Source organism: Vanacampus margaritifer, chromosome 2 (genome assembly GCF_051991255.1).
Source record: "Vanacampus margaritifer isolate UIUO_Vmar chromosome 2, RoL_Vmar_1.0, whole genome shotgun sequence".
In the NCBI taxonomy this organism is placed as follows: domain Eukaryota; kingdom Metazoa; phylum Chordata; class Actinopteri; order Syngnathiformes; family Syngnathidae; genus Vanacampus; species Vanacampus margaritifer.
Window position 1 is genome coordinate 40,218,298 of NC_135433.1, and position 21,220 is coordinate 40,239,517.

General features: G+C 39.0%; 1 protein-coding gene across 2 annotated transcripts in view; it reads left to right on the forward strand.

The window, feature by feature from the left end:
• Window positions 1-467: 467 nt before the first annotated feature.
• The window catches only part of LOC144044746 (neuropilin-1a-like), a 50,499-nt gene continuing 29,746 nt past the window's right edge, over window positions 468-21,220 (forward strand). The window contains exons 1-3 of one of the 2 annotated variants that reach the window (XM_077559342.1): window positions 468-992; window positions 1,182-1,356; window positions 17,904-18,085. In XM_077559342.1, coding sequence (XP_077415468.1) covers window positions 890-992; window positions 1,182-1,356; window positions 17,904-18,085 — 460 coding nt within the window. In that variant the 5' untranslated portion in view covers window positions 468-889. The remainder of the gene's footprint in view (window positions 993-1,181; window positions 1,357-17,903; window positions 18,086-21,220) is intronic. The other variant, XM_077559341.1, reaches the window with a different exon arrangement.

The window sequence follows — 21,220 nt, forward strand, 5'->3', positions numbered from 1 at the left end:
ATTGGGGACTCACAATCATTTGTGATTTTAAACATATTAAAGTAATAGAAATCCGCTACGACGTCAGTATTTAACTTAAACGGATCGCCTCTTGGCTCACTGTGGGCGGTAATTGAAACAGTCGACCCCAAAATTAAGTTAGAATGGCACCTTCTGCCTGCCACCTGTGTGAAGAACCCGGAAGTATCTTGCTAATTTACAAATTTAAGCACTCCTTTTTTCTACATTTAACTTTTACCACAATTGTATTGACATTCGTTATTAGTTGAGATTTTGTGAAGGTCCTCTCGTGTAGTTCAAGTTAAAAGTAAGACTTTTGGACAAGGTGACTCCGTTTAGACGTTCTGCTAAAATTTTCAAATAGGCGCAAAACGATCAAAATGGAGGAAAGGCAGATGTATCGATTGTAAAAATGGTTTTCATTGGTGCACAAGCCTCGCCGCCTCGCAGCTGGATTTGTGGGAGTGGAAATTCCATAGTTTGCCCCCGACATCGGCGCCGTGACGGATGGAGAGGGGGGCGGAGAAATAGCTCCGGAGTGAGGAGGCAAGCGAGCGGGCGATGTTGTCTGCCTCTGTGCGCTGACAAGAGGGTCGCTTCTCCCCGCTCCAACGCTCTGGATTTCCTACGATCGCTTCGGGGGGAGGTGTCCCCAGTCACTGACGCTCTTTTGCGGGTGGTAGCCCGCGTACCTGCCGCTTGGAACTAAAGGAATTTCTCTTCTTTTTTTTCGTTCCCCCTTTGGATTATTCATCTCCCAGGACCTGCCAACTTGAGGATGGACCTCTTACTTTGAGATCATTTCCCCACTTTATTTTTAAGAAAATATTTTCATTACTTTGTGGACGACAACCGGCAAGTATTTTGGGGAGGATTTTTCTCGGTCGGGATGTTGCAGCGGAGCAGCAGGACGCCCGCTGGACCGCTTTGGGTCCACCTCCTCCGTCTCCTGCTCACGCAGGTCGTGCTGGCGGCTGCGCTCACCCAGACTGGTGCGTTCAGATCGGTTCCAGTCAGTGCATGTCACCGCGGCATATACAGTAGTTCTGTTTCAAAAGGCCACTCTGACACATTCAAGTGACAGAGCACGCGCCCGGTTCTCTGATTGTGTGTGCGTGTTGTACATGTTGAATTCATGTAAAACGTCAAGTAGTGACATTCACTGTGACATTTCCTTCCAGACAAGTGCGGCGGAGCCATCGACATCCACTCCCCGGGCTACCTGACCTCCCCGGGCTACCCTGGCGCTTACCCGCCCTCGCAGCAGTGCGCCTGGGTGATCACGGCACCCGAGCAGGGCCAGAAGATTCTCATCAACTTTAACCCGCATTTCGACCTGGAGGACCGAGACTGCAAGTAAGACTTGCAGCATGCATGCACGTACACGCGCACGTACACACGACAGACACACTCATACAATATACTGTGGGTCGCTCTGCCACCCATTGGTTGCTGGGCCTTACTGCAGCTGTCACAAGAAGGTGCAGGGTGATTCTAGATGATGAGGGGGTGCACATCTGCAGAAGGAAATGAGGTTCCAAGACTTCTGTGCTTCCTGCTTGATAACAGTGGATAACAATGTCTTTGTTTGGCTCTTTGGTGGTGATTTAGAGAAGGATATTTATCTTAAAAGTACAAATTCTGCCTTTTGATAAATAACAACGCTCACATTAGACATTCTGCAGTAATCATGTGTTGTACTGTGTTATAGCGAGAGCTGTTTGTATGGATTTTGACCGCTTTATCGAGGTAGATGAGAGTGATTTAAAATAGTGCACAAGCTCTATCCAAGATAGAGGCGTAGCTCCTCTGAAACACACATGGACACTCAATATTGTGTAGAGACCAAATGTCAGTCTACTGGAATGCTAATAGCTGTTGAGAACTCTGTCTTTACATGATTGCAAGAAATAAAGCAGACCTGGCTGAAGTAATAATAGCATAGCATGGACGCACAAAGCAATGAGAAACAACTGGGCAGCACAAATTAGTGGCACAGCTCTCCGGAACGCAAACACTGATGGACACGGCATTGTGGAGCAACCACATGTCAAGCTTCTCATGGGGGAAAATGCTATTTTAGCGAAATGAAGCAAAACATGAACTGAGGCAGACTGGGTGGAACTAAAATATTGCTTGGACACACAACATTGTGGAATGGCCATGTCAAGATTGTACTGGACGAAAAAGTAAGGATTATGCAGAGATGACGTAAAAGTGAGGTGAAGTGTCGTAGCTTCCCGGAACACGCATGGAACATCAAGAAACGAGGCAGATTGGACAATGCAAATTTGTGGCGTAGTTATCCATAACTCAAACTACTACAAATTATTGGTCACACCATTGTGGAATGACCACACTTCAGTCAACTGGAAAGAAAATACCCATTTAGTAGAAATGACGTAAGGCTTCAAGAAATAATTGGACATAATTAATAAGTAACAGTTTCCCACGGACCATAAACATGGATGCATACAACATTGTGGAATGACCAAACATCAACGTCTACTCAGAAAAAAGTCCCTATTTTGGAGAAATGAAATGTCAGTAAACAAGGTCAATTGGGTGGAAATAATAAGTGGCTCAACTTCCCCGTAACACAAACATGGACACACAATATTGTGGCACGACCACAGGACTACCGGAATGCTAGTCATTGATAAAGTCTGATCAATGCTTTCACATAAATGATCATGAATTATTACAATAATGTAAAATTCAAGGTCATTTGAGCAAATCTTTTTTTCATTTTTTTTTTCATTAGAGTGTAGGAAGCCAATATCTGTTTGCATTAATCCATACCCAAGAAGACGCTTTCATTTTTTTCTCATGTGACATTACTCTTTAATACTAAGAATGAAATAAGACAGAGTTCATCTTGGTGCTGCTGTTTTGATTTGCAACAGAATTCAAACGGGATCAGCAGTTAACTCTTATGTGAGCAACATTAACTTCCATTAAAAATGATAACCAATTGAGTCTGATTCATCACATTGTAGGTGTTATGGCATAGTTGCACTGTTGCTCTCTGCGTCGCCCACACACGCGCGCATGCACTCGCGCACACACACTAGATCATTACAAAATATGAGAGAGGGAAAAAAACAAACAAATAAGTACAAAGCGTCTACAGCGCTAATGCTTATGAGTCCCGCGGGTCTGCAACACGATCCGATAGTAGTGGAGAAAAGACCATCTGTGCGGCTGTGATTTACTCACCAGGCCTTTATGGAGCCTTTAAAGAAGACAGAAGAGACACCGTCAAAAAACAAGAGCCCTTCTTTATGGACACACACACGCATGCACACACACGTACACACATTCACACTCCATAAAGAAGGGCTCTTGTTTTTTGATGTCGTCTTCCGTGTGTGTGTCTGGGGTCAACGCGAAGACACGTGGAGGGGAGGGGGTAAAGGTATGTTTGATCATCTCTACAGAACAACAAGACTTTCTTTTGGCTTAAGGGAAAAAAATGTGTTTGAAGTATCGGGACACCTAAAGTAGGGAAGAAATGAACATGAGAAGATTACAAATGTATTGAGACACCAGAAAAAATATTGTAAAAAAAAATATTGGGACACATGAACTAATTGAAGAAAATGTGTAACATAGTATCATTAGGACAACAAACTGAAGAGAATGTGGAGTTTGGACAAAAGTATTGGGACAACTACGGGAAGTGAAAAAGTCAAGAAAATGTCAGCAAAATATTAGGACACAGAAAGTGAAGCTGAATTTTTTTTAATGATGTTGAGTTTAGAAACATATTTGGACACATAAAAGGATGTGACCAAAATTTGAATAAAACGTTAAATTTGGGCAAAAGTATTGGAAACTCCAATTGAAGAAAATGTGTAGTGTGGACAAAATAATTATTAGACCTCCAGAAAGTGAAAAGTGAAGAAAATGCCGTTTTGAGATGTCAATATGAAGTACAAAATTTGGAATTTAGACTAAAAGTATTAGGGCATGTTCATGAAGTGTAAATGAAGAAAATGTGGATTTTGGACAAAAGTCCTGGCACACCTACTGAAAAACTGAAAATGCAGTTTGACCAAAAGTGTTGGCACTCCTGCAGGTGAGATTGTTTTACAGTAAAGGACTCTTGGCCAGTTTTGGATTAAGGTCTGTGTCCCAATACGATTGTCCCCTTAGACTGAATCGACTTTAATGTGTGCGTTCTCTCAAAGATTTCACAACTTTAACTGGCTTTTAGTGTATTTACTTTGCTGTTCAACTCATAAGTATGATCGTTGTAGCCCACCCAGGAGCTTCATGTTGTGTGGTTTGAGGGGGCCTCCTTCATGATTACATTGTTGTGTGTTTGTGTTGGATGATGAAGGCAACGTGCAGCTCGAAGCTCTCTGGCTTGGCTGCACTGCCGTTGTTTTTGGGAGTAAGTCAAACGTTCCAAATATGTCGCAGAGAAGTGGGTGGTGTGGGAGGGTAAAGACAAGACCGAGAGAATCTATGATCTATCTATGTACAGTTTTTATAGCTTCATCTAGTCTGGTGATGCCTTAAGGGACAGTCAGAAATCACACATTTCCTTACACAACAGCTGCATGATTGTTCTGAATGTTTCTATCTAGTTGGCTTTATATCCACATCTAGTAGCTGGTAATAGTCTACCTTTTCCATTTTAATCGCTCTATCTGTCCTGGTGTTGCCTTCAGGGACACTTTGAAATTACAACTTTCCTCACACAACAACCTTGTGATTGTTCCAAATACCATTGAACATTTAAAATTCATGATCCATCAACAATTCAAATAGCTAGTAACATGATGTTGTCTTCGGGGACAGTCCTGAAATCTCAACTTGTCACTCTCACCATAAGAGCATTTGTTTGAAATAAAGTGTTGAATAAATTAATAATATAATAATAAATTATCTATCTATCTATCTATCTATCTATCTATCTATCTATCTATCTATCTATCTATCTATCTATCTATCTATCTATCTATCTATCTATCTGTCTGTCTGTCTGTCTGTCTGTCTGTCTGTCTGTCTGTCTGTCTGTCTCTCTATCTGTCTGTCTGTCTGTCTGTCTGTCTCTATCTATCTATCTCTCTATCTATCTATCTCTCTCTCTATCTCTCTCTCTCTATCTATCTATCTATCTATCTATCTGTCTGTCTGTCTGTCTGTCTCTATCTATCTATCTATCTATCTATCTATCTATCTATCTATCTATCTATCTATCTATCTATCTATCTGTCTGTCTCTCTCTCTCTCTCTCTCTCTCTCTCTCTCTCTATCTATCTATCTATCTATCTATCTATCTCTCTCTCTCTCTGTCTATCTATCTATCTATCTATCTATCTGTGTCTCTCTCTCTCTCTCTCTCTCTCTCTCTATCTATCTATCTATCTATCTATCTGTCTGTCTCTATCTATCTATCTATCTATCTATCTGTCTCTCTCTCTCTCTCTCTCTCTCTATCTATCTATCTATCTATCTATCTGTCTGTCTGTCTGTCTGTCTCTATCTATCTATCTATCTATCTATCTATCTATCTATCTATCTATCTATCTATCTATCTATCTATCTATCTATCTATCTATCTATCTATCTATCTGTCTCTCTATCTGTCTGTCTGTCTCTCTCTCTTATCTATCTATCTATCTATCTATCTATCTATCTATCTATCTATCTATCTATCTATCTATCTCTCTCTCTATCTATCTATCTATCTATCTATCTATCATCTATCTATCTATCTATCTGTCTGTCTGTCTGTCTGTCTGTCTGTCTCTCTCTATCTCTCTCTCTCTCTCTCTCTCTCTCTCTCTCTCTATCTGTCTGTCTGTCTGTCTCTCTCTCTCTATCTATCTATCTATCTATCTGATATCACTTTATCTAATCAGCTCTAGTGTTGCTTCAGGGACATTTTGAAATCCCAGTTTCAACATTTGGCACTCAAAATACCCAAAAACGTTTATTTAAATATTCTTTTTTATCTTTGTAGTATTTATCACTTTATTTAATCAAGCCCAATGTTGCCTTCAGGATTAGTTTGAAATCAAGAGTTTTTCAGATTGTATTTTGTTTTGTTTTTATGATTTGCGGCCTGTACTCCAAGTGGCCTGCAAGACCTCATCAACACATTTTGACTTGACCTTTTAAAAAAACAAAATAGAAATCCAGTTTTGCTCCAGTGATTTATTTCTCATTCCATCAACGTTAAAAGTGAACAGACGGCAGCAATAACACTTTGGTCTCATCGCACGTCTGAAATAGTGTCGCCGCCAAAGTGCCGATCCTCGCCGAGCGGCAGGGGGAAAGAAATAGCGCAGGCGCTGGTTCAGGAACATGCGTCGGTGGCGGGATAATTGAGGACGTCTTTTTTTCTTCTCCCTGTAGTTGGCTGAGCCACCACTCTCACCCACGGGAGGTGTCGTCAATGCCAACATGGATGCCAACGGACTTTAAAATGACAGTGGATTGATTAGGCTCAGTCATAATCCTATTGACTCAGCATGACCTTAGGTGACCTCACCCTTCTTTACCACTCTGTGGCAAATTCTCCTTCCGTTTCAAATGGTTATTTTTCGACTGGTGGACTCCTCCAAGTCACTTTCTATTCCTTAAACTGGACTTCCTGTTCCTCTTCACGTGCACTGGTCATGCCTTCAGGATATCCTGATGCAATAAAAGAACTTTGTCACGCTTTGACTTTCATAAATGTCACTAAAAAAAGGCTTAGTAAAGTTTCCAAGGTTGACGACAATTGATTTATTAAAACAAAGTTATAGGTTTCTTGATGCATTCGACTCAATCAGGCTCAGTTAAGTGAAAACGTTTGGTTGTTGAAAACCTGTTCAGAACATAATGTAATGATCTAAAATTGATGGTTGACAGTAGGTTGATTAAAACAGAGTAATGGTGGCCCACATAGATCTGAGTCAATTTGGCAGAACATTTTGTGAATAATGTCCTCGCATCATAATATTCAAAATCCAAAGTTGGCAGTCAGTCTTTGGTTAATTAAAACAAAGTGCTGGCGAGCAACATGCATCAATCAGACTCAGTCCAGTCTAAATCTACCTTTCTTGGTTAATAATCAACTCATAACTTACACTTAATCTAATCTTTTTGTGTGACGCAAGATTAAAACAAAGTCATGGAAACCTGAAAACGCAAGTCAAAATTGGTTCAGTGAAAACATGCCTTTTATTGGTAGCCTACTCAAAACTAAATGTTATAATCCAATCCAAAATTTAGAGGTGCTTCATTAAAATAAAGCGCTGATCAATCAGATTCATTTCAGCAAAAGCAGACCTTGTATTGTGAGTTAGCACAAACGTAACCCAATCATTCCGTCAGTGGCTATCGGGCGTAATTACGAGTAACTTGGTTATACTTACTTGTGACATTTCTAACACTACGGGGTGCAGTTAGCTAGTAGGGGTGGGAATCTTTAATGTCTCACGATTCGATTCCGATTTTTGGGCCTGCGATTCGATTCAGAATCGATTTTCGATTGAGAATGATTTTTTTATTCAAAATGACTTGATTGACAATGATTTTTGCTTCAATCTATAGATGTGCAAGGAATTGTAATGATCTATTCCGGTCTGACTCGCTAATGTTAATTAGCGCGCTACTCGTGGCACTTTTATCACTCAAAAGAACGGCTCCACACTGCAAAAAAACAACTTTTATTGGAATAACTTGATCGTGACTTTTTCCTTCTTTTCTCTAATGTGGCTATAACTTAACAGTGTATCAGACCGCGTGGGACCACACTGCCCCTCAGTGGCCAAATCGGGTACAACATGAACAGCGCTCCAAATAAAGGCACACACAGACAAAGGCAAGACAGTATCAAATAATTTAAATAAAATCTATTTTGGGACATTTAAAATCGATTCTGAATCGTACTAAATGAGAATCGTGATTCTTATGAGAATCGATCTTTTTGGCACTCTCCTATTAGCTAGGTAGCTACAGTATCTTCCCCCACATTATACAAAACAGCTCAGTGTTGTTTTTTAAACTCCCAAGTGTAGTTTGTGTTATTCAAGCTACCATGTTGAAACGTAATGTGGGTGTATATTGTAACCAGCAGGAAGTATGAATCATGTGTTTCCACCATGTTGGATAAATGGATGACTTCCCCTGTAGTGTCTCTGTTGTGTGGACCTACAGTACACTCGGACCATAGCAAGCAAGGTGGTCTTAGACATGCTCACGGCATCCGGAAGCCTGTTAGCCCGCGAGTTACTTGGTGGCTCTCTCGTCACAACGTGGAGAAGCTATGTGACCACTCTGTGGGATATATTCCAGACGTTGTTAGACGTACAAACAGTTGAAAGCTAAGTGGGGTGTGTTTTTTTAGCTGCCATACCCTACATTGTCTGAGAGCTGAGAAAACATATTGATTTTTCAATATAAAACTTCTTTCAAAACTCTGATGATCAATATTTTCTGTAATGGCCAGTCCATGCCGGTCCATGGCCTGTTATAAATATAAATATAAAATAAATAAATATAAATATAAATATAAATATAAATATAAATATAAATATAAATATAAATATAAATATAAATATAAATATAAATATAAATATGTGGCTATGGCCAGGACTGTTGTGGCAGCAAATGCAGTCCAGTTATGAGACTCTTATTCTCTTATCAGGCCATCAAGAGCATAACTCTTGACTTCTCTTAAATAAGCATGATGGAGAGCAAGAAACCACAATGGTGGTCAACAAGTGGCATGGACAATAAAGTCTTGTTTTTGCTTCCCTGGTGGAGGAATGTGTCGTGTCTGTCTGCTCGCAATGCCTGAGTGGCGACCTCCTGTCGGGAGACACGCATACACAACACATTATGCAGATTATTTTCCATAGGAAGTAGTTTATTCAGTGTCGCATTGTCACCATCGCAAAAACATTAACTGTATAACTTTCAAAGTAACTGTGAAATGAAATGAATGCATTTTTAGAGGTCATTTAAATAGCTAAAAAAAATATCAACCAAATATATGAAATGTGAAAAATCAAGCCATTGTTTTCCTTTCTCAAACGCTGGGGGCGTGCGTGTCTGCAGAATGTGTGAAACCACGCCCCCTCCTACTAGTGTGTTTTTAAATCAGAAAAATAGCACTCTGTGATATTGTACTTCCATGACCAGAGATGGGAAAATCAGGTCAAGAAAGTAAAAACCCTGCCAGAGTTTGAATGTAGCCACAGGTGCTTCTCGTAATGACCTCGTTTACCTTGAGTACAAGCACCTGTAGCTAAATCCAAACTGTGGCAGGGTTTTTACTTTCTGGACCTGGAATTCCCATCTCTGTCCATGACATCATTAAATAGAATGTAAAGAACAAAAACGTTTTCGCTACATTTTCAGCTTCAATTCAATGAATGAATTTTGTGCTGCCCCTTCTGGTGTCGATCTTTGCAGAGGATAAATAATATATGCCTTTGTGTATTGTTATATTTTCTGTCTGCATGTGTTGCTCAACCTTTTGTGTTTGCATATGGATTGCTAAGGCTATTCGTTATCTGATCTGTGGCTAAACAGACTTTGCTGTGTGGTTGTTTTTAAATACACGTTTCATTCTCTTTGTTTAGTTTAGGTTGATCATTAAAAAAAATCCTTCATTCTTCCATAGTGAAGCTGCTTTAGTGTGAAATGAGTCCAGTGCCACCATACAGCACTCATATCTCAAGTCAAGGGAAAAAAAATAATAATAATCCGAAAGATGGCTCATATCTCAAAACTCATAACTGGGTCACTTGTATCTCAAGGCACCACTCTACATGCTTCAGGGCAGAAGAACATGCGCATGTGTTGTGTGTTTAGCAGGCTAATTCATGTCATGTGTGTATGTGTGTGTGTGTGGGGGGGGGGGGGGGGTGGGGGTTGGATGGAGGTGGTCCAGACTTGTCACAGTGAAGTGGGAGTGATACACTGTTTATTGCTTTGCCCTCCTCGGAGGGAAGCTGATGACTGAGTGTCGCTCCACAAAGACCCCTTTTCCTCGCAAAACATGCACGCACGCACACACACATACACACACACACATGTACACGCACACACACACACACACACAATGCCTCTCTCGGATTTTATTAGTGTAAAGTTACCACATTAAATCGGAATGTGATGACAAATTATTCGTGTGATTCAACTTTTTTTTTTTATGTGATCCCAGAACATTAATGACTACGGAGCAGTACTATTTCTGGTAGAAGAAACACGCTCTCAAATTGGCAATAGCTCTTTCTTTGTCATTTGGAACGTTTAAGTGTATAATGGACTTGTCAGCAGTCAACACATATAGACAAACAAGTACTCTCCCTTAAATTCACACAATTTATAGTGTGAACCTAACATGCGTGTTTTTGGAATGTGGGCAAAACCCGTAGAAGATCCACACAAGCATGCGGAGAACTTGCAAACTCCTAAGCCAACATTCGAACCCAGAAGAGTTCAATTGGGAGGCGGAGTTGGCTAACCAATACTATACATCATGCTGCTCCTAAAAATGGATTCACATTAATCAAAGGATGCAAGACTTGAAATAAATCTTCCATGTTAAAATAAGATTATGGTAAATCCCCAAAATGTAGCACAGGTAAATAATAAGACCACTATAAACGCTCCAGAAGTGCACTCAGTTGGAGTGTGTCGTTGTATAAGATGTGGAATTCGACCAAAATAGCTGCTTCAAAGCAGAATGGCTGACTTCCTGTTGACTTTTAAGCATGGGTCTGAGACTTTTCTGTGTTTTGGGGTTTTTCCTGTTAGGAAGGACATGGCCTCCCGATTTCAGGTTGATTGGTAAAACTGGTATCAAGGGCAATTTTTTTTCTAACTTTCCAGGAGTGTCACTGATCGCAAAATAGTGGGTTCAAACTAAAATGGCCACCTTTCTGTTCAATTTGGGACATGAGCCCCGGACACTTTTCATGTGTCCTGACGCTCAATTTAAAGCCAAAAGGAAAAGAAGATGATCAAATATTGTTAGAATCGATTAATCTATCTATTATTTAATCGATTAATCGACTAATCGGATTCATTATAATTTTGCATTAAAGTGTATTATAAAATCTTTTTCCCCCCTGGTTACTGATTATCAACCAGTGATTAGTTATTATTTCGTACTTTCTATTCGTATAGTGATTTAAAAAAAAAAAAAAAAGGGAGGGGTGGGATTTATGTTTTACTTCATGTTAAAGATTAGATAGCTTTTAATATGAAAAGAAAAATCCAATTAGCTGTCGCCAACGTGTTACAAATGCAAATATGCCATCTAGTGGCAGAAAAATGACTTCGACACAAATCAATATCACACTAATTTTTTACAGTACAGTACATCTTTCAAATTTTTATGCACTATTATGAAATTACTGTATCAATGACTATAAAATGAAGTCATATTTCTATTAGTTTAATTTTTTCCCACTTTTAAGTTAACAAGAGTATGAAAACTTATCATACATTTTATTGTACATTTAGAACAGGTATAAAATTTGCCATTAATCGTGAGTTAGCTATTGAAGTCATGCGATTAATTATGTTTAAAAAAAAAATAATAATATATATATATATATATATATATATATATTATTTTTTATTGTTATTTTGCATGTGGTCGAACCATGACATGGCGCATATGTGATGTCACTCTCCCAGACGGGAATGCAAATTGTAAAGTCACAGAATGCTTTATTTATTATTTATATATTATATTTATATTTTATATTATTATATTAGTATAATACTAAATATGCTTACACTTAACTCTTTGACTGCCAGACGTTTTCAGAAACGGGTTGTCGCCAGTGCCAGCCGATTTAAGCATTTTGACTGATCTTTCAAGGTCCACAGAAAATGTTGTGTTTGGACTATGGAAACACACATACTACCAAATGAAAGATTGGACTCTCATCTTTCATCAGAAAAGTTTGTTTCTACCTTATTCCGTTTTTCAGTAGTCAACAATAGAAAATGGTTAGTTTCACCCAAATGCTCTGTTTTGAAACAAAAAGCGGAGAAAAAGAGCTTTTTGTGAAACGATGTTATTTCATGCAGTGAATTGTACACTTCTTTTTGTCAATGAATGATGCCACAAACACCTAAATAGTGCTTTACTTCTGTAAAACGCTTTCACCAACAATGAAAAAGTGTTTTTTGATTGCAAAATACGTTTATTTCCATTCAACAGTGTAACAATTTGACAAAACAATTTGACAAAACAATTTGACAAAACAATTTGACAAAACAATTTGACAAAACAATTTAACAAAACAATTTGACAAAACAATTTGGCAAACTATTTACAAATGTGTGCAACTGTGGTACTATTTACAATTATGTGGATGTTTCAAATACAGTTTTTCAACAGATACGTTTCACTTCGATTGTCCGTTTCGCGTGCAGACGTTACACTTTCTTGACGGCCTTTTTTTTCCGGGGAATAGCAAGTAGCAGACTGTACCCACTCCTCCGATGAATATGCATTGGACTCGGGGCACTCTTCATCGTCCGATTGAACGTCCGCCTGTGCAGAAGTGCTCGGTTGTGCTCCGCGTTTTCCGGCGTTAGCATCGCTAGCTTTATGACGTGGTCATAGCCACCGCGTCAACGCTTCCAACTTCGGCGTCAACCTCGGAGTCACCATCATCATCATCGTCGTCATCAATGTGCTCTCTAGCACTGGTCGATGCTTTTCGTCTTTGAAAAAAATGCTCAAGCGTGAGCTGCTTGCAACTGGTCGCCATTTTCGCTTCCCATCCCCAGCCATTGTCCCCTCTAGCTCCGCCTCACGTCTTCTACTGACGCCTACCCAATCTTGTCAAAAGAGAGTCATTGCTGCCATCTAGGGGCCAAAAATAGTCATTAGGCTAACTAGATCTGCTTGAAACTTTCACCACAGCTGGCCAAAGCTTTCCTCCACCCGTTTCCCCCAAAAAAAAAAAATAAAAAAATTGGAGAACGTCTTTTAACGTCCTTGGCGGCCCTCCGTAGGTTTTTACTAAACGTCATTTAACGTCCTTGGCAGTAAAAGAGTTAAGTTCCTCTTTTTTGTGTGTTCTGTAGAGTACGGTTGTTCGCTGTTTGTCTTTATCTAGCAGTGCAGTCTCCTCCTGTATTTCATCAGTTTTGTTTTGAGGGGGAAAACCGTGATTGAAAAATACGGTATGTGAGAAAAATACAGTATGTGAGACTTATTCAACTACCACTTGAATGCTAACTGACAGTTTCTGTAAGCCGCTTCATTGTTAATCACAATATATCGATGTTACCGGTTTGGTCATTGTTTCCCAAAGTAAAAACAGATGTTTGCAAATATCTTATTTTGATTAATAAACACAGAAGATAATCAGTCTTTTTTGATGGACTACAGAAATCGGTGAACAATTACTGTTGATATGCGGCAATTAGAAGATATGGACAATTTTAAATTAAAAATGCCTCCAAACGATTACTATATTGAAATACTTGTCAATATGATAATTGCTTATTTGTCGATTCATTTTGACAGCTCTAATAACAATAAACAATATATATTTTCATATGGATTTAAACTAGCACCGGTGATGCTTTTCTGACTTATTTATTGACTATTGTCCCACACAACAGCCACCACCAGGATTTTAGTTTAGTCAGGCTCTACTTCATGATGTCATCGTACTTGATTGGAGAGTTTGTACTTCCACATTTAGTGCTTACCTTATACGCCTTATGTCATATTTGACCTCATCGTGTGTAGCGTGGCACGTTGAAACAGCCTGTCAGACACAATGGGGCTCCCAAATTGCACTCTTTTGCCGGCCTAAATGAGAATAAATTCCTCTTTTTCCTCCTCCTCTGCTCCCATTTTGATTTCCCGGCAGGCTTCTTGTGGACCGCCGAGGTGAAGGACGGTCGGCACACTTTATTTTGCGGGGGAGGGTTTTTTTTGGGGGGCACCCTGGAATTCTTCGTGCTCCAGATAGCTTGTGTCACAATTATTAATTGTCTATATGTGTGTGTTTGTTTGTGTAGTTGTCTTGTTCCCTCTTAATGATTGTGGATTTTTGCCAACTTTTTTTTGATCAAGTAGATGAGCTGGAAAATGACTGTGTGTATGTAATGGGGGGATGTGGGCACGGGGGGAGGGGGCACGCGCACTTGTGTGCTTGAGAGATAGAGAGTAAATGAGGTGGATTTCTTTCCCCCACTGATCACGGGGGAGGTGAGAAACGAAGAAAGATGGACGTGTGTGCGCGTGCGATGGCAGGTGGCGACGTGGCGCTCGCACGCGCACATGCACATGCACGCGCACATACGCGCCATCTGCAGCGTCTCAGCCAGGCTTAGATGGACAATGATACACAGAAGCCTCTTTTATGTGACAACCTTGTGTTGCGTGTACGAGTGTCAAATTGGAGCGAATGGTATCGCGCCGTGAATGGCGTGATCATATTGTAGCACATCATAATCGGAGGGATGTTTATCACTTATCAGTGGAAGCGAATCATCGCATCTCGCAATTGGAATGAATCGCATGCATCGCTCTGAAAGCGGAGTGGATTACAAATGGAAATTGGAGTGGATCATCATCATATCGTAGTTAGAGAAATGATTTATATCTTAATCAGATGAAATGATGTTGCATTGGTGTGAATCGTTTTGCTTTTTAATCACTGTAAATTGTAATCGGCGTGTGGTATTGCATCACTATTTGAGTGAAGTGGTTAGTAATTAGTGAATCTTATTGTATCGCAATCGGATTAAATTAGATAATTGAAGTGTATCGTAAGTGAAGTGTAATTGGAGTGAATTTTATCGGATTGTAATTGGAGTGAATCGTATCATAATTTGTTTATTCACATTGTAATTAAAGTGCATTCTTCAGCATCGGAATTGTATTTGAGTGTTGTATTTAGGGCTGCAACTAACAATTATTTTAATAATTGATTAATCTGTAGTGTTGTAGTGTTGTTCCGATACCGTTTTTTGGCCCCCGTTTCCGATACCCAGTTTTGCAGTATCGGCCGAAGACGATACTGTAGCGATACCTAGGTTGTTGTTTTTTCCAACATGAAAAAGATGCCCTGCCATTGGTTCAGAGCATTCAAGGGCCAGTAGGATATCTTGGCTCGGCATGGAGTGAACAAGTCACACATCAGTGAGTGTCGTGCACAAGCAAGACACAAGACGCTGCATCCAAAGTCCTACATTAGCGTTGGAAATAATGGTATCGGCATGCTACTCTGTACCTCTCACAACACTAATAATCTGTTTGTTGTCAATTAAACACCTGGATAAAACGTTTTAATTTCCATCTCTTATTTCCGACATCAGAAAATTGGCAAAAATGTTGATCATTTCTTTGAATGCTTTCCCAAGTAAAAGCAGATGTTTGCAAAAATGACCGTTCTGCTTTCACGGAGGACTACAGAAAGAAATCACAGAATATGTACTGTTAAGAGGCTGGAATTCCGAGGATTTGGGCAATTTGAAGTTAAAAGTCTCTCAACGATTAATCGATTGCAAATAATTGTTGATTCATTTGATAATAGGTTAGTTGTTGATTAATACAGTAGATTAATTGTTATAACTCTACAGTAGTCGTATTGTATCATAACAGGACTGAATTGTACCAGAATTATTAAAGTGAAATGTATCTTAATTGAAATTAGGGGATTGTATTATATCGTAATTCGAGTGAATTGTACGTATACTAATTGAGTGGCTTTCATCGCATCAAAGGGAATTGTATTGTCATTAACTCATTCACTGCCAATGACGGCTATAGACGTCAAAAAATCATTTTAACAATTTTATTAGTTAAACGTTTTTTTTTTTTTAACTTTTAACAAGAGTATGAAAACCTTGAAAAAACAGATATAAAATTTGTGATTTGTGACTAGTGAAGTCAGGCGATTAATTACGATTACTAATATTAATTGCCTGACGCCCCTAAATTTTTATAATTTTTTCTTTTTTTTAAATCTTTTTCTTTAAAAAAAAGAATAAAAGATTATTAAAAATTTGGGGCGTCAGGTGATTAAAATGTTTAATTGTAATTAATCACATGACTTTACTAGTTAACTCACGATTAATCACTAATTTTATATCTGTTCTAAATGTACAATAAAAAAAATTCTAGATTTTCTTACTCTTGTTAACAAAAGTAGAAAAAAACGTTAAACTAATAGAAATAGTTCAAATGAATTTATAGCAGTGAATGAGTTAAGAGTAAATCATGTCGTATAGTAATTTGAGGGAATCCTAACATGTCACCACTGGAGTCAAATGTCTTGTTCTTGACCAATTTAGATAGTTAGTAGACTTAACAAAGTGACATTGCCAACTAAAAGTCTGGCATGCATATTACAACCCTTTTCTTCATTTTTTGCAAACCTTTTCCAGTAAATCCAGTGAAAGTGGATCATTGTGATTTTTGTGATTTGTAAGTCTGTGGTTGCGCCTTCCAGATGTTTGCACAAAGCATCCGTCTTTTTCCTGCACTTAAAGGTGTAATCTGTCATTTCCTCATTTGCTTCACCCCGGTCAGCACGTCTGCTTGCTAATCTGCCACTAATCCGCTAACACAGTCTCCTCTTGTCATCTCATTAAGTTGGCCATTGTTTCCTGTGGCTTCGGGGTGTCATATGACTTCTTTGCCCCCCTTTTTCTCCAGTGAGGCCACGGTGCCCCCGCGTGCCTTCTTTTATTGATATTCAGACGTTTTGCGTTGACTCGAAGAATGGCACTTACTGTCTTCTTCTAGAATGTGGAACGTCATAAGACGACAAGGTTCGCCTTTGCCCAAAGGTCCAACAGCTCTCAAAAGGTATTTTATAGTTTGTTAGGGCACAAGTAACAGCGAAGATAAGCAATTGGTCCTTATTAAGAATTGCTTGTTGTGTTGAATTGATCCTTGACAATCAGACCGTTATGTTACGTTGCTTCTACCTCTGAATTCAAATCAAAAGCATTTCCAGTACTGATTGGGCATTTTTTCACGATATAGTGAAACCTTTCAGTCGCCACCACAGGAATGGGTAAACTGTTTATTGTAGTTTAATTTAAACATTAAAATTTAGTTTTTTTAACGAGAGCATTTATTTTTATGAAGAAAAAAAATGTCGTTTTGGCAAACGTTTTTCTATAAAAAGTAGTAAAATGTGAAACTTGTGATTTTTTTGAGAAAATACATTTTTATTAAAATGTAAAAAAAAAAAAAAAAGGTGGGGGGTTTGGAGTGAGGGGAGAAATATTTTTCAAGATTTTTTAAATTTTTATTAAGACCGGGGCTATTACATTTTTGTAATCAAATTATCAAGTCAGTCAAGTGTTGCAGCCTTTTTTTTTTTCGGGACAATGTTTTATAGTGTTTTTCTATACAGATATTAATAGGGGTGTTAGAAAAAATCGATTCGGCAATATATCGCGATATTACAGCGCGCAATTCTCGAATTGATTCGATATGCGGCCGAATCGATTTTTAAACATCAATTTTTTATGGGAATATTCAACAAAACGTTTTGTCTTACTTAGGGTTAGGATTTACACATTAAGCATGGAAGATGTAATATTAATGGAACATTAAGCCTTAATATTTTATCTCCGTGGCTCTCAGTTATAAGCCGAAAGGTTCAGATAAATACATACATTTTCATACAAATCTTACAGTGTACATGTACAAGTTTACTGATTAGTATTTTCTAAATTTAAGTTTAAAAAAAAATCACAATAATCAATTTATAGATTCGTATCGGGATTAATCGGTATCGAATCGAATCGTGACCTATGAATCGTGATACGAATTGAATCGCCAGGTACTTATCAATTCACACCCCTAGATATGAACTATAATCAAGACTTCACTTCTGCTTATTTTCTATTTCTTACATCCACACTAATCTGCCGGCGTGTCACCTCAGGTACGATTATGTGGAGGTTTACAACGGCGAGGATGAGCTGGCGCCCATGTTGGGCAAGTTCTGTGGAAAGATCGCACCTTCGCCCATCATCTCCAGCGGCGACCAGCTCCTCATCAAGTTTGTGTCCGACTACGAGACGCACGGAGCCGGATTCTCCGTACGCTACGAGGTCTTCAAGACAGGTGAGTGAGGGGGCGGGGAGAGGGGGGGGGGAGAAAAACATCAGACATATAGAAACAACATTATAGAAACCAATACAAGAAAAAAACTATATAAAACAGTTATATGTGTATATGTATATATGTATGCATATACATACATTGTGTACTTTCTATGTATATGTATAATGGAAAACAAGAGATAAGAATGTGGAAAATGGTGTGTGTGTGTGTGTGTGTGTGTGTGTGTGTGTGTGTGTGTGTGTATTAGGTGTTTTTGTGGTCACGCTGACTGAACGTGATTAACGAGCTCGTGTGAACATCAACATCTCCCGCTGCCTTTTCGTCTCCTTTGCATCCTTTGGGACCAATCCTGCATTCCCCAGGCTGCCACTCGTGAAATATCATTTACATACTTAGATTTAACTTACAACAAGGCACTCACTACACTAGGTACACCGTCTAATAACAAAAAAAAATCTGCTTTTACAAAGATTTCAATTCTGATTTGCTCAATTCTAATTAGAGATTGGCGTTTGACAATATTTCCTTGGTGAGGAACTGTGTGTGCGTGGGTGCATATGTGCGTGTGTGTGTATAGCAGACAGGTGTGCAGGACCCCAGGCCCGTTTAGCTAATGGTCTGTTTGTCCTTGAACGCAGCGGGAATGACCTGAAAAATGAATGCAGCGTTGTTGAAGAAGTAGGACTATGTGTGTGTGTGTGTGTGTGTGTGTGTGTGTGTGTGTGCGTGTGTGTGTGCATGCGTGTGTGTGTGGTCTTGTTTTTGTTACATAGTGGGGCCAAACATTCTGGGATTTCATAGAGTTGTGGGGCCCACCCGTCCATGTGGGGCCATTTTGCTGGGCCCCACAAGTTTAGACCTCTTTTTGAGGGTCAAGACTTGGTTTTAGAGTTTAGGTTTGAATTGGGTTATGGTTGAGGTTAGGGTAAGGAATAGGGGTGGGCAATCATTTTTGATGGTTGAGGTTAGGGGGAGGGGCTAGGAAATGCATTATGTCAATGAGATGGCCCCACAAAGATAGTAAAACAAACGCGTGCGTGCGTGTGTTGACTTTAGCTCATTCAAAATGCTAACTATGTTGCGTCTTTCATATTTCACCTTTATACAGTTTATGTCGGGCGGTTGGCGTGACTGATGATTGATGCCTATTATGCGGATTCACTTTATTTACTGTAAATGGGAAAGTCTGTCAATTTTTCAAATGATGGTAGAATGTTGCTTCAAAATAGATTCTGGGGAGAAGAGTGTTAGGTTACATTCAATAATAACTACTTTTTAGTTGGTATCTATTGATGTTACACTTATCTAAAAACCAATAAAATCTATCAGTGTTGCACTTTCCTACAAAGAATTTAGAATTACTTAATTTTTAGGAGCATTTCCTGAAGGCAGATTTCATTTAAATGTCATTCAATCTGTTGGTGTACGACGTGTATAGAAAACAAACAAAAACACATGATCAAAGCAATCATTCATTAATTTAATGTTGTGAAAAATATTATCATAGAAAACACAATTAAACCCAAAATGAATATACACAGTGCCACAGAAAAATTTGTAGTAAGTGGCAATAGAGATATGGACGTCACGTCACTGAGGGCCGGAGTCCTGCAGGTTTTGGATGTTTCTCTTCTCCAACACACTTGAAGCTTATTAGCAAGCTAATGCCCATTTTGGGACGCATGACGTCAATGTCTGGATGTGTATTAAGAAAAAATACTTCTAAACACCAACCAATGATAGATAAAAATAAATCAATCAAAGAAAATCACACAAACCAGCAATTTAGAAAAAAAATCAACATTGTTTACGTTTACAATAAAGAAACTGACTTTTGAATTTTATTCAGTCTGATCAGAAGTGTCACTCTTAAACTTATGTATTCGAGCCGAATTTTCGGCCTACTGTTAACACACCTCGTCCATACTTAATTGATTCCAAAGAAAAATTATATCTTGGGGCATCAAGTTACAGTTACACAACATCAACAGACAGTCAGGTCATACTGAAGGCAAGTACAAAAAAAAGGAAAACCCAAAATTGGTTTGTGGGCTTCCGTATCTCGTCTCCGCCTTGTTCCTCCATTCTGAATTTACGATGTAAACATGCTGGCGAGCGGCCACAAAAAGCCGTTTAAATAGAAGCCTTCACCTCAGGAAAAAAAAATTCCTCGCCTCCGACCTTGTACGCTCAGTATTTACTATTTATGTACGTCTGTACTCTCGACTGACTTGAAGTGCCTCTTTCGCAACATTTCACCGCTTCATATTGTTGTTTTCTTGTGTGTTATTCCCTCACACTGTGACTTTACTCAACTACAGCTAGGGGAGGCCTCTATTTCTACAAACACATTATTAGAATTATATTATGCAATTTTGTCACTATTTAAGACATTTGCCAAAAGTTTTAATAACATGTCAGTGACATGCTTTTTTTGAAATTACCCCAAGAATCATGAATTTCTTTTTCTCTTCCTGAAATTCATCTTTAATCTGAGGGGGCAGCAGTTTTAAGACAGGAGTCTAAAAAAATGTTAATGCTAACTTCAAAGCTACACAGACGGCATAGATTATAATTTCTCTCACGGAAGCAGCACTTCATCACCTCGACGCACAATTACACTTGTCAATGATTGTGAAGATCTGTTCATGTGGCACACGCAGCAGACACATCTCCAAACACAAAAATACACTCTCATTTTCCCAACACATCAACTGGGCTAATGCAGCTCTGCTTAGCTATCTTTTGGTTCTTACGCAGTATAGTCTGGCGGCTGGCCGTTGCTTGAAAATGGTGGATCTTCTCTCATCCTAGCCTCCAAGTCATGGGTGGAGTGCAAACTTTGGAAAGGCTCCCTCACAGTTAGTATAACAATACTCGCAGGCATAATCTGTACGTATGCTTTATCTTATGCAAAGAATGACCAATATTAGTGTGACTAACTTTAACTTAAAAGTCTCTAGTCTACAGTATATCCATTAGGGAAGTAACGATAACGGCGATATCGTGATATCACAATATTAAAACTGCCACATTATCATTGTCGTCATGTCACGATATTAAAAGCAGCGCCTCTGTTAAAAAGGTTAAGTTGGTGGCCTCTGGTGGTTAGCAGTTTAATTTTCAAACCGATGC